The sequence below is a fragment of the Theropithecus gelada genome, chromosome 5 (genome assembly GCF_003255815.1).
Source record: "Theropithecus gelada isolate Dixy chromosome 5, Tgel_1.0, whole genome shotgun sequence".
Lineage (NCBI taxonomy): Eukaryota > Metazoa > Chordata > Mammalia > Primates > Cercopithecidae > Theropithecus > Theropithecus gelada.
The window spans coordinates 16537870-16552313 of NC_037672.1; the positions used below are offsets into that span (position 1 = coordinate 16537870).

The 14444-nt window shown below is 50.6% G+C and overlaps 1 protein-coding gene across 1 annotated transcript in view; it reads right to left on the reverse strand.

The window, feature by feature from the left end:
- Positions 1–14444, reverse strand: part of FAM184B (family with sequence similarity 184 member B) — a 150966-nt gene that overhangs the window by 8040 nt on the left and 128482 nt on the right. The window contains exons 10-14 of the mRNA XM_025385642.1: positions 12976–13188; positions 11506–11659; positions 6378–6532; positions 3365–3537; positions 1049–1195 (exon numbers count right to left, since the gene is read on the reverse strand). Coding sequence (XP_025241427.1) covers positions 1049–1195; positions 3365–3537; positions 6378–6532; positions 11506–11659; positions 12976–13188 — 842 coding nt within the window. The remainder of the gene's footprint in view (positions 1–1048; positions 1196–3364; positions 3538–6377; positions 6533–11505; positions 11660–12975; positions 13189–14444) is intronic.

Here is a 14444-nt window from a genome sequence, read left to right on the forward strand (position 1 = left end):
ACCTCAACCTTCTGGGCTCAGAAGATCCTCCCACCTCAGCCTCCCAAATAGCTGGGACTATAGGCACACACCAGCATGCTCAGCAATTTTTTTTTTTTTTTTGTATTCTTTGTAGAGACGGAGTTTCACAATGTTGCCCAGTTTGGTCTCGAGCTCCTGGACTCAAGGGATCCACCCTGGGCTCAAGCTTCAGCCATGCAAAGTGCTAGGATTATAGGCATGAGCCACCAAGCCCAGCCTGTTTGCTTATTTCTTATCTGAATCTTCAGCAGAATTTGTGAGCCTATGAGAGCATTGTCTTTGTTTTGTTCCCTGCGGTGACTCCAGAGCCTAAAGCAGTGCTGGGCATACAATGGTTCCTTAACAAATATTCATTGAATGAGTACATGCAATATGTATGCATGAGGGACCAGTGGGAAGAACAATTCTACCCTGAAGTACTGTTGTGAAGATGGAATTAGATGATACAGATTAGAACAGAGCAAATGCTCATAACTGAGCAGCCCTGATCCTTCTGATTTCTTCCAAGTGTGAGGGTTAAACCAATGCTCATCCTCACAGATTCCCAGTGCCCTGCAGGAAACGGGAGCACAGCCTCATAAAATGAAGGGAGACTGATGAGCCCCTGGCTTGTTCCCTGCACCCATCCCCTACCCAGAACTTGCTCTGTTGCTGAAGCTGGAGTGCAGGGGCCTGATCTCCACTCACTGAAAGCTCTGCCTCCTGGGCTCAACTGATCCTCCTGTCTCAGCCTCTGGAGTAGCTGGGATTACAGGCGTGTGCCACCGCACCTGGCTAATTTTGTGTTTTCAGTAGAGATGGGGTTTAGCCATGTTGGCCAGGCTGGTCTCCAACTCCTGAGCTCAAGTGATCCGCCTGCCTCGGCCTCCCAAAGTGCTAGGATTCCAGGCGTGAGCCACCGTGCCTGGCCAGGACCCAGGACTTTCAATTTGAAAACCAGGAAAGCCCAGGGCCACGGGGGTGAGTTGGCCACCCTACTGAATGGCACACTTGCTAGTCCCTCCCTGGGGCCCAAGGCCTCACTTACTCGGCTTCCAGGGCAGCCAGCCGGGCCTGGAGCTGGGCCTGGGCACTACTGAAGTCTGCCACCATGGCCTGCATCTCCTTCCGGTGTTCCTGGCGGAGCGTCTCCACCTCCCTGGTCCGCAGGGCTTGCTGAGTCTCCTCCAGCAACCTGTGGTGGACGAAAGCACAGCCAGGCTTGCCCAGCTCCGGGGACGGCGCCCCTTGGGCTCTGGGGTTTATTCCCCTCGTTGCTGCCCAGTTTGGGAGACCTCAGTGGGGAGAGGTTGTGATCTGAGGACACCTGTGATAAGGAGAGCTGAGGTCTCCGAGTTGTGGAGTCCATGACAAACCCCCACTATGGGACCCCTTCTCAGCACCCTCCCATCTCAGAAGGAGAAACCTGAGCATGGGGACAGCCTTCAGGCGGAAGCGATGGAGAGCAGCCCTACAGGGGAGCCCCAGAAAACACGCTCTTCACTTGGGGCAGGCGGGGAGGCAGGAGGCCGAGATTCTCTATCAGTATCGCCTGAATGCTGGGACTCTGAGACCCGGGAGACCAGGTCTTTCCTAACAACTACAATGCAGTGGAAAGCTTCCCTGAACTTTGTTTTTTTGTTGTTGTTTTTGTTTTTGTTTTGAGACAAAGTCTTGCTCTTGTTGCTTAAGCTGGAGTGGAATGGCGTGATCTCGGCTCACTACAACCTTCGCCTCCCGGGTTCAAGCGGTTCTCCTGCCTCAGGCTCCCGAGTGGCTGGGATTACAGGTGCCCGCCACCAGGCGCTGGCTAATTTTTTGTATTTTTAGTAGAGACGGGGGTTTCACCATGTTGGCCAGGCTGGTCCTGAACTCCTTACCTCGGGTGATCCACGTGCCTCAGCCTCCCAAAATGCTGGGATTACAGGCATGAGCCACCACGCCCAGCCATTCCCTGAATCTTTATCCCTCACCTTTATCAAAATAGGTGGTTATGAAAATTAAATGGAGCCGGGTGCGGTGGCTCATGCCTGTAATCCTAGCACTTTGGGAGACCAAGGCAGGAGGATCACAAAGCCAGGAGTTTGAGACCAGCCTGACCAACATGGTGAAACTCCGTCTCTACTAAAAATACAAAAAAAATTAGCTGGGCGTGGTGGTGTCCGCCTGTAATCCTAGCTACTCTGGAGACTGAGGCAGGAGAATCACTTGAACTTGGGAGGCGGAGGTTGCAGTGAGCTGAGATCACACCACTGCACTCCAGCCTGGGCAAAAGAGCAAGACTCTGTCTCCAAAAAAGAGGAGAGGAGAGGAGAGGAAAGGAGAGGAGAGGAGAGGAGAGGAGGGGAGGGGAGGCGAGGTGGGGAGGGGGGAGGGGAGGGGAGGGGAGGAGAGGGGAGAATTTAATGAACAAGCCCAATCAAGGCTCAAAGCAATTTTGGGCCAACACAACAGGGTTCAATGTACACAGCTGACAAATATTAAGAAAAAAGGAATCCTCAAGACATTAAAATGACAAAAAGAAAATTATGAGCAACTTTATGATTGGCATTAAGACATTCAAAAACTTAGATGAAGTAGATGAATTCTTTGAAAAATACAAACTGCTAAAGCTCACTTAAAAAATAGACAATATGAAATGTCCTAAGTCTTTAAAGAAATTGAATTTGTATCAAAAACTTTCCAACAAGGGGAAAAAAGGCTCTGAGTTCAGGATTGATGATAGGTTATTCACTTCTACAATTAACCAAGCGCTTCATTCATGCTAGGGACATGCCAAGCCTCCTGCACACATTCCACTGCACTCTAAAACAGCCCTGACAGGCGCGGTTGTTTGTTTTTGTTTCTGAGACAGGTTCGGGCTATGCCAGCCAGGCTGAAGTGCAGTGGCACGATCTCAGCTCACGGCAACCTCCACCTCCCAGGCTCAAGCAATCCTCCCTCCCAAGCCTCCCTAGTAACCAGACTACAGGCATGCACCACCACGCTTGGCTAATTTTTGTATTTTTAGTAGAGACAGGGTTTCACTATGTTGTCCAGGCTGGTCTCTAATTCCTGACCTCGTGATCCGCCCGCCTCTACCAGCCAAAGTGCTGGGATTACAGGCGTGAGGCGCCATGCCCGGCCGGACTCCCTTTTCTATTTCAAGGCACTTCGTCTGCGGTTTTGAGATCTAGAATTTCGGGAGCTCTGGGACATTTCATGGGTCAGAGGAGTAACATCTGTGAAATGCTGGCGCATTAAGTATCTAGTGTCTTGTGGGGCAGGATGCCGAGGGAGTGACCCATTTCAGGTCTCAGGCTCAGCGAGCCGCAGTGGGGGAGGGAGGGAAGCTGGTGAGTAGGGGCAGGGGGCGGTCACCCACCTGCGCTGGTCGCGGAGCTGCTGCGCCTCCTGCTGATGCTGCTCCACCTCCGCGCGCAGCCGCCGCACCGCGTCCTGGAGCTGCGCGTTCTCCTCCCAGAGCCCGCATCCCTCGCTGGAACCCTGCCCATCAGCGCCCGGTGGGGAGCCGGTCTGGCCCGGGCCGCCCCGCTCCTGAGGAGAAGGCAACCAGGAGGTGTTTTCAGGAGGCGCAGGGGCGGACACGTTACAAAGGACCAGAGATGTGCTGCGGCGAGATGGAGACCCACGGGCGACCCGCCCAGGCTGGAGCCTGGATGGGTCCCCTGCAGGGACTCCCATTCAGTCTCTTAAAATTTCCTTCTTTGGGTGTTGGCCAAATCTGGCCCTTAGAGTTTAATAAAACTTCTGAGCCAAGAATGGGGCTTGCATCCAAATGAACACTAACCACACTCCACCTGCCTGGGTGCCCTCCCTGCCTGCCTCAGTGAAGTCCTCCCTCAGTGAAGTCTTCCCCACCTCTCAGGGGAGAACTGATGAGCTTTCTCTAATACCACCAAATATCGCTAACTCTGGCTCTGTAAGGGGTGACACCGAAGAGAATATGTTTCCATGCTGGTTTCCTAGCTAGATTGGGAGCTATTCCTCTCTTCATCTTTCCAACCCTGTAGCACCTAGCCTGGTGTATTCTATAGGTGCCATGTGAATGCTTGCTAAATAAAATTGTGCTAGAATGTCAGTAGTTCAGGTAGAAACACAAAGATTGCTGTCCAACAGCAGATGGGGTCAGATTTAATCTGTGATTAGTGAACGTTCCAGTTTTCAAATTCCCTCAAACATGCCCGACCTCTTGTGCAGGTTATCTGTTCACTGAACACAGTGATTGCACAGCTGTGCACGGGGAGAATCTGTGGCCCAGGCCCCATGTCCCTGCCTTCCTGCCCTGGGGTTGGCATGGTGTGGGATGCCTGTGGGCACCCACTTGGCACTCTCACATGCATAGCCTGGAAGAGCAAGAGCAGGGGGGTTACTGCCTTGTGAGGACAACCTGTGACCCATGGAGGACAGAAACGGATGGAAAAATTCGTTCCCCTCTTGGGTCTCTGGGTGGGAGAGATAAGAGAATTAGATCCCAGTGGGACAGACTCCACTTAGCTCAGCGGTGGCCAGCTTGGGCCTGCAGTCTGGCATGTGTCCCCTTCCCTTTCCTTTTGACTCTTGCAGCCTGGGCTGTTCCTCTTTGCTGACACCCCTGCATCTGCTCTCTGTGTGGGGTATCACCTGAGACCACGCTTTCCTTCTAGAGGGTTCAGGCTTCCCTCCTATGGGGCGAAAGTGAGGGCTGGTGCACAGGTGGCCAGGTAGCGGCTCATGCACTCAGTGCTCCTTGGCTTCTATCCCAAGCCCTCGGGCAAACACTGTCTTCCTCCATGGCCCAGTCCCCAGCTGTCATCATCCCACGTTTCCCCTGTCCCCTCCCATTGGTACCGGTGGCTCCCACCCATCTAAACACTTAATGGAACACATTCTGTCTTCGCTCTGCTAGACCTAACCACTGGGCTAACCAGTGATTCATCATTTGTTAGTATTTTTCATATAAACATAGAAATCGCCTTCCTATGCTCAGCAACAGCTAAATCTGGCACACATGATTCCCATGTCCCTGGAACCTTCAGCAGGACTGGGCCACCAACAAATCCTCACCATCCACAGGCACTGGTGGAGACCCTGCTGAGGGCTGGGAGTGGGGGTGGGGTGGCGATGAGGCAGAACAGATGGGTTATCCTCAAAAGACTCTGATCCAGTCTAGGCAACAAGGATGTCCATGAAATGGCATGTCCCCAACAGGACCGGGTGGTAGATCCTGAAGCCAACTGAGTTGTCTTAACAGCAAGTGCTCCAGGATCTCAGAGCCAGAGGGGGCCACTGTGTGCCAGGGAAGGCCCCCAGCATGGGACATGCTGGGCAGCATCCCAGGCAGGAGGAGTGGCACAAGCGAAGGATGAAGGGAGGGTGCAGATGCCAGGTTTATGAGCCACAGGGAATATGGCAGGACATACAGGTCATAGTCAGTGGTGGAAGCTTTTCAATGCCAAGTCGAAGCATTTGGAGCTTTCCCCAGTGGGAACCACCAAAGGCTTTATGAAAAGTGATGCTGGGCTTTGGGGGAATACCTGAAGCCATACACTATGGACTGGAGGGAGAGAGGACTGGGCTGTTAGGAGGTGACTGTGCCACCCAGTTAGACCAGGAATGATGGATGTGCAGGGAAGGGGCTGATGGGCAAAGTCTGAGCAGGAAGAGGAAGGAGAGCCGGCACTGAGTCTGGGTGACAACAAAGCTGCTCTGCTTAGGGGAACAGCAAGGTCTAGACAGAGCCTATCTGGGAAAATGTTCTGAGAAATTCCCCTTCAGATCCAAAGGAGTAGCCCAGACCAGCTGCATTGAGGGCCTGTCTAGCACCAACACCCTGAGATACCATTGCATCTGAACTATAAATAACATGCAGCGCTTAAGACCATTTTTGTTTTTCTTTTCAAAGACAAGACCCTGCAGGCCCACCAAGTATCCCACAGGCCTGTGGAGAAGGGTCTTCCCCACTTCAGGCAGGGGGCAGGGGGCAGGGGAATGACTGAGTACCCAGACCCCATCCTTTTTTTTTTTTTTTTTTTTTGAGACAGGGTCTTGCTGTGTTGCCCGGGCTGGAGTGCGGTGGCACAGTCATAGCTCACTACAGCCTGGAACTCCTGGGCTCAAGTGATCCTCCTGCCTCAGACTCCCAAGCCAGGATTACAGGCATATGCCACCACGCCCAGCTAATTTTTGATTTTTTTGTAGAGATATACTCTTGCTATATTGCCCTGGCTGGTCTTGAAATCCTGGCCTCAAGTGGTCCTCTGGCTTTGGCCTCCCAAAGTGCTGGATTCCAAGTGTGAGCCACTGCACCCGGCCTCAGAGCCCATCCTTTATGGGGCCCTGAGGCCCTGATGCTGCTCTGGGAGGGGTGTGGCTGGTGCAAGGGCAGGGGTGCTGACCTCTGTGGTGATGATGTGGTCTTCGCTGTCTCCTGGACACTGGCTGCTGGCTTGTTGTCTGCCCAGAGCCCTCAGCTCGGCCTGCAGTGCCTCCAAGTCCTTCTGGTGCCCAGAGCAGGCAGCTTGCTGATCCGACAGCTCCTGCCTAAGGGACTCTGGAAAAGGGAGAGCAGTAGGGAGTTAGGTGCTGGGTCTAGGCTGAAGCCTGTCTGGTGGGGACAACAGTCTCTGGGGTGGGGGTGGATGAAGTGAGGGGCTGCTGAAGGCTTGTGGTGGGTTGAGTTCCCCAAACCTTTTCCAAGGTAACAGTAACAACAGGGCCATGTGTGAAAACTGTTCTCATTTAAGTCCACAACCATCTTTTCTGGTATGAATTATCCCCCTCTCCCCACCCCTGCTCCATTTTAGGATGAGGGACCTGAACATCAGAGAGGGTGAGTACAATGCTCAAAGCCACACAGCTATTAAATAGTGGAGTTGGGATGCAAAATTTCAAGTGGTTCTTCACTCTGAACCCCCTGCTTGCCCTCTACTGGTTGGTTAGGATGGGTGGCAGGTGAGGGCAGCATGGCCTGAGCCCAGGGCCAAATCCTGTGACAACGCTTGGCCTCAGCACCAAGTTAGGAGACCAGGCAAAGAACAGGCAATTATCAAATGACCAAAGGCCTCTAGTGGGGGCAATGGTCTCAAGTTGGAAAGTTTGAAGTTTATGTCAGCTCTTTTTTTTTTTTTTTTTTTTTTTGAGACGGGGTCTCGCTTTGTTGCCCAGGCCGGAATGCAGTGGCACGATCTTGGCTCACTGCAGCCTCCACCTCCTGGGTTCAAGCGATTCTCCTGCCTCAGCCTCCCGAGTAGCTGGGACCAGGCACGCACCATCACGCCCGGCTAATTTTTGAATTTTTTTAGTAGAGATGGGATTTCACCATTTTGGCCAGGCTGGTCTCGAACTCCTGACCTCAAGTGATCCACCCACATTGGCCTCCCAAAGTGCTGGGATTATAGGTGTGAGCCACCATACCCGGTCAATGTCAACTCTTAAAAAGACAAAATGTTCACAGGTTCTTCTTCCCACGGGTGTGGGGTCTTGGCTGGATCATGGAGGCAGGAGATGGCATGTCATCCCAGCAGGATAGGAACTACAATGGAATCATCCAGAAGAAATGTGTACATTCTCTTAAACTCAGGGGAGAGTGAGACCAGAAACTTGAGCTTCCCCTCTGAGGATGGAGACTGATTTCTAGTACACTAGACACTTCCCAGCATGATTGAAACAATTATTTTAAAATGAATATTTTCTGATAGAGCAGATGCTATTTAGTGAGATATTCCTTTCAAAAAAGATACTTTTTAAGTGCTTGTAAATTTGATACTTTACTTTTCTGTAATGAGCTTTTGAGACTCTGTATTTTAGTTATTGAAAATAACCTTTGAAACATTGTTCTGATCATTCCATAAGCACCTAGCACAGGTTTTAGTACACAGCAAGTGCTCAACATGTATTTGTAAAATAAACGATCTTTAGAATGAAAATGGATGAGGTGATAAAAGTGTATTAGTTATAAAAGCTTTCCTATAAGCTTACTAACCTGCCCTCAAAGGTTAACTATATTAAACACGTGCAAAAGCGTAGTGTATTTGGATGATATTAAGATGAAAAATTGGCTGGGCGTGGTGGCTCATGCCTATAATCCCAGCACTTTGGGAGGCTGAGGTGGTTGGATCACAAGGTCAGGAGATCGAGACCATCCTGGCTAACATGGTGAAACCCCATCTCTACTAAAAACACAAAAAATTACCCAGGCATGGTGGCAGGCACCTGTAGTCCCAGCTACTTGGGAGGCTGAGGGAGGAGAATGGCATGAACCTGGGAGGCGGAGCTTGCAGTGAGCCAAGATTGCGCCACTGTACTCCAGCCTGGGTGACAAAGCGAGATGTTGTCTCAAAAAAAAAAAAAAAAAAAAAAGATGAAAAATTTACTTGGTCATCTTTCCTTTCCAGCAGAATTTTGATGAAGTGATTTCTATAGCTTATTTTCTTAAAAAAAATTCTCCAAACACAACCCCATTTTTTGAAAACTGTTATCACAAGATATATGCAATAAAACTTTTTACCAAATCATAAATTATAAGGTATTCATTCTTTACCCTCCTCCTTCTTTCATACCTTCCCACCATTCATCTATCCATCCACACATCCATCCCTCTATCCACCTGTCCATCCATCCACCCATCCACTTATCTATCCATCCATTCATCCATCCACCTATCCATCCACCCACCTATCTGTCTGTCCATGTATCTGTCTGTCTACCCATCTGTCCATCCATTCATCCATCCACCGATCCACTCATCGGTTGCTCACCCAATCATCTGCCCATCCATCTGTGTGTCCACCCATTTGTCTGCCCACCCATCTGCCCATCCATACATCTCCATCTATCTGTCCATCCATCCATCCATCCATCCTTCCTCCTGTCCATCCATTGACCCATTTTTCTGTCCATCCACCTGTCCATCCAACCATCCATTCACCCACACCCCATCCACTTGTCCGTCCATCCATCCATCCATCCATCCATCCATCCATCCATCCATCCAGCATGTCTAGGTTCCAACCCTCTAGTAAACACCCACCCTCCCTGCCCTCTCACAGGGACCTATGGTATTGCAGGTCAGTTGTGTCTCACACAGATATCAGAAGATGAATAATCAGCTTCAGGAATATCTCATATCAACCTGCCATTGCTCTAGGTGCTCGCGCCTTCCCTTGAAGACTATGATTTTTTGGCCTCACAGAGTCCACAGAGCCCCTTCTTCTTGGGACTGGTGCTGAGAAGCCCAGCCTTTCCCCAGGGTCTTTCCAGGGATCCCTCCTGATTCTTTTCTTCAGGGAAGAACGGGGCTGCTGTGGAGTCAGAAAAGCCAGGGAAGGGGTGGCAGGGACATCTGCACTGGCAGCTGCTGCTGGGTGTTGGAATCACCAGGGTGTCCAGCCTGACCTGTCCATGGGGAGCCTTGGACCTGAGCCATGTGGCACAGCCTGGATTCTGTTTACATGCTGCTGACTTCAGCATTTCCCACGTGGATGCCTCCATTCCAGGGTAGATGCTAACTGGGAAGTCTATGAAACTCCTTCCTGCTTCTCACACCACTTCCTCAGAAACATGCAGTCAGTGGGACACGCTTTCTAATGAGAACTCAAACAAGCAGCAAGGTAGAGCCTAACTCACTTACGGAGGTAAAGAAAATGTTGTCCTCCAGAATTCTCTTTTTACTTTTTTCCTAATTTTTTTTTTTTAGAGATGGGGTCTTGCTATGTTGTCCAGGCTAGTCTTGAACTACTGACCTCAAGTGATCCTCTCTCACCTTGGCCTCCCAAAGTGCTGAGACTACAGGCATGAGCCACCACACTCAGCACTCAGAAATCTCTTAAGAAGAGCCCTGTCTAGTTTTGGAAGAAATATTTAATAAAGCCAACAAGATCTTTAGTGCTTAGCACGAAATGGTGAGAGGTATTTGTCTTGCTCTTAAGAGTGAGGAGAAAGATAAGAGTATAGAAGAAAATGAGTGACAGGGATGATCTACAAAAATGACAGAGGTCTCCAGAATCAGGCATGCAACATTGAAATATTCAGTCGTGGCCAGGCGTGGTGGCTCACGCCTGTAATCCCAGCACTTTGGGAGGCCAAGGAGGGCGGATCACAAGGTCAGGAGATCGAGACCATCCTGGCTAACATGGTGAAACCCCATCTCTACAAAAAAAAGTACAAAAAAATTAGCCAGGCGTGGTGGCGGGTGCCTGTAGTCCTAGCTACTCAGGAGGCTGAGACAGAAGAATGGTGTTAACCTGGGAGGCGGAGCCTGCAGTGAGCCAAGATTGCGCCACTGCACTCCAGCCTGGGTGACAGAGCGAGACTCTGTCTCAAAAAAAGAAAAGAAAAGAAATATTCAGTCATAATTTAACAGGGAACACTTACATAGACTTACTACATACCAGGCTCTATTTGAAGCACTTCTCATGTATTTACTTATGTAATCGTCATTACGGCCCAGTGAGGTGAATGCTATTATTATCCTCATTTTATACATGGAAGACTGAGGCACAGAGCAGTTAAGCAACTTCCTGCCCGAAGTCACACAGCCAGTGAATGTTAGAGCTGAGCTTCACACCCAGGCAGTTTGGCTGTAAAGATCTTAACTACCTCTGTTGACTTCCAGGATGCTTTGTGTGAGTGTTTTATTGATGTGGCAACTGAAAAGGGGCAGAGTTTTGTGCTGGGGATGATGTAGGGGCAGGCAGAGGAAGCAGAGCCTGGAGGCCTAAGATCCCCCAACTTGCCAAAATCTTCAGAACAGAAATGAGAGGTTAAGGCAATACCATGAAACTCATATGAAGGCTCAGAGATCTGGGTTACATGCAATAATAATGATAATGATAGTATCTATATTCACTGGGCTCATGTTATATGCTAGGCACTTTATATTTAATATCTCATGTAATCCACACGGTGAGCCTATGTGGTAGGGACAATTGTAATTCCATTTTTTTTTTTTTGAGACAGAGTCTCGCTCTGTCGCCCAGGCTGGAGTCCAGTGGCCGGATCTCAGCTCACTGCAAGCTCCACCTCCCGGGTTTACGCCATTCTCCTGCCTCAGCCTCCCGAATAGCTGGGACTACAGGTGCCCGCCACCTCGCCCGGCTAGTTTTTTGTATTTTTTAGTAGAGACGGGGTTTCACCGGGTTAGCCAGGATGGTCTCGACCTCCTGACCTTGTGATCCGCCCGTCTCGGCCTCCCAAAGTGCTGAGATTACAGGCTTGAGCCACCGCGCCCAGCCTGTAATTCCATTTTTCACAAAAGGAAAATGAAGCTCACAGTAAGCCATCCCAGGGTTCACAGCTAGTTGGTGTCAGAGCCAGGATTGTCCCTGACCTGCGTGCCCAAGAATGCTGGAGCCCTGACCTGTGTGTCCGAGATTTCTGGAGCCCTGGCCTGTGAGCCCGAGACCCCTGGAGCCCTGGCCTGTGAGTCCGAGAGCCCAGGAGCCCTGGCCCTCAGCTTGTCGCTGGTTTCTACGTGCAGACCCTGCAGTTGGCCAGGCCCTCCTTGGTGCACTGTTGGGTGTATACCTAGCAGCAGGGCCTGCTGTGCCTGCATCCTCTCACGCTCCTCCTGCAGCTCTTGCCTGGCCTTTTCCTCCAAGGCCTGGAGCTCCAGCCGGTGTGCCTGGTGTTGGATCTGGAGGCTGTGGCTGGATTCCTTCTTCAAGCGTTCCTCTGTGGCCTGTGGGAAAAAGTGGGGACAAGAAGGCATGAAAGTGGGCACAAGGGTGGGAGACCTGACTCCTTTGCCAAACTCTTCTGAGCCAGGATGCTCTGAACGCTTGCTTTCTCCCATGGAGGGCTTATTAGGCTACAGAGAATGCTGTAGCAATAGCCTGGCCACAGCAGCCATTTTGTACCAGGTGAACCCACCCCCTTCCACAGCTGATTGGGCGAGAGTGGATACCTCTTCTAAACCTGGGACAATCAGAGTTCCTTTAATGCAAATTTGATATGAAGAGGTGGGGGATAGAGCAAAAGAGACTGACAGGCAGATACTGACTCTGTGGCTCCAAATTTACCATACTCAGGAGCACTAAGGTAACGATCTGACATCTGCTGCAGGACCAGTGAGGTGGAGGCGGCCATCTGTGGAGGAAGCCCAGGGCTGGTGTGCAGAGCAGAGCAGAGCAGAAATGACATGAGGAGGGCTGAAGGATCCCTACAGCTTTTCAGTTCCTGCTCTTGTTTGGTCCTGAGAACTGGCTGTGTCTCTGTCCTTGGGTTCATATTCATTCATTCTTTCTTTCCCTACTTTTTATTTTTGGTTCATTTATGCTTTCACTCAACAAACATTTATATATATATATATATTTTTTTTTTTTTGAGACGGAGTCTCGCTGTGTCTCCCAGGCTGGAGTGCAATGGCACAGTCTCGGCTCACTGCAACCTCCACCTTCCAGGCTCAAGCAATTCTCCTGCCTCAGCCTCCCAAGTAGCTGGGATTACAGGCACCTGCCCCCACACCTGGCTAATTTTTGTATTTTTAGTAGAGACGTGGCTTCACCATGTTGGTCAGGCTGGTCTCAAACTCCTGACCTCAGGTGATCCACCCACCTCTGCCTCCCAAAGTGCTGGGATTACAGGCGTGAGTCACTGCACCCAGCCTGAGCTGTTCTTTCTCAACTGTGCTGCTGTCTTCGTTTTTAGCTGTAGGACTGAGCCTGACTTCCTGGTGTGTTCATGCACACCACTGCTCTAGTCATGAAAGCAACTCATTCTTATGCCACCAAGGTCGCAAGCAGGTGGGGAAACGTAGCACAAGAAGCCCGGCAGACCTAGCCTGCTTTCTTGCTTTGCCACTTACTAGCTGTGTGACCCTGAGCAAGTTACAAAATCTATCTGAGCCTCTTTCCTCATCTGGAAAAGGGAATACGATAATAACAATCTGGAAAGATTCTCGGGGAATTGGACGTCATGTAGAAAAGGGACGGCTTTGCACATGGCAGTTCTCACCTAGCAGGTGCCCGGCACAGAGTAGACCAGTCATTCCCTCACCTTGAGTTCCTGATGTCTGGCTTTCTCCAGCATGCGCAGGGCTCTCTGGTGGGAAGCCTCGAGCTGGGCTTTCACAGCCTGGTTCTGCTGAGTGGTCTCCTGGAGTTCATGCTGCAGCTTCTCCCTCTCAAGGTCCGAGAGCTGCTTGAGCGCCTGCAGGTCCTCCCTGTAGTTGCTGGTGCACTGCTCCAGAGCCTGCTGCATCTGCAAGACCTGCGCACCAGGCATCCTACCCTCAGTCTAAGCCCCTTGCCTTTCCTGGGATGTTTTCTTTAAATAAAAGCTTTCTAAATGTCACCTCCATGCAGCTGAGCCTCCTCTGTCTCTAGGGACTCTGAGGGGATGGAAGCTGCAAGCTTGAAGGACCTGGGGGTGGCTAGTCCTTCCAGGGACCCCCCAGCTAGAGCCACGAATGCCGGGAAAGAGGAAAAGAGGGGTGGGGACACCAACCTTTCAAGAGAAATCAAGAGGGGACTGGAATGCCTTCCAGGGACCCACGTGGCGTCCCCCCTCCTCCCTCAGGTGCCTGCTCGAATCTGGCTTCCTCACTGAGGCTTCTCCTGATAGCCCCGTATAGTACTACCTCCCCCAAGCCCACGTTCCCCATCACAGGACAGCCTCCCTGCTCTAGTTTTCTATTTCCTGAGCCATCATTACCTTAGAATGAATTATGTGATTTACTAACTTCTTATGTCAACCATTTATTGTCTGTTCCCACTTCCATTGCTAATATATATATATATCTTTATATATAAAATATCTTTTTTTTTTTTTTTTGAGACAGGGTCTTGCTTTGTTGCCCAGGCTGGAGTGCAGTGTTGTGATCATGACTCATGGCAGCCTCGAACTCCTGAGCTCAAGCAACCCTCCCACCTCAGCCTCCCGAGTAGCTGGGAGTACCGGCACATGTCACCATACCCGGTAATTTTTTTTTTTTTTTTTTGTAGAGACAGAGTCTTGCTATGTTACCCTGGCTGATCTTGAACTCCTAGGCTCAAGCGTTCCTCCTGCCTCAGCCTCCCAAAGGGCTGGGATTATGGGTGTGAACCACCACACCTGGCCGTAAAATGTAAGGTATTTTTTCTGGTTTGTGCATTGATGAATTCATCAGCGGCTCATACTGAGTGCTCATTAGCACAGCAGGTTTTTTATTTTCTTTTTGAGATGCAGTCTCACTCTGTCACCCAGGCTGGAGTGCAGTGGTGTGATCTCAGCTCACTGCAACCTCTGCCTCCCGGGTTCAAATGATTCTCTTGCCTCAGCCTCCTGAGTAGCTGGGATTACAGGTGCCCACCACATGCCCAGCTATTTTTTATATTTTTAGTAGAAACAGGGTTTCAGCATGTTGGCCAGGCTGGTCTCCAACTCCTGACCTCAAGTGATCTGCCCCCATCGGCCTCCCAAAATGCTGGGATTATAGGCGTGAGCCACCGTGCCCAGCTGCAGCATGTTTGGAATGAATGAATAAA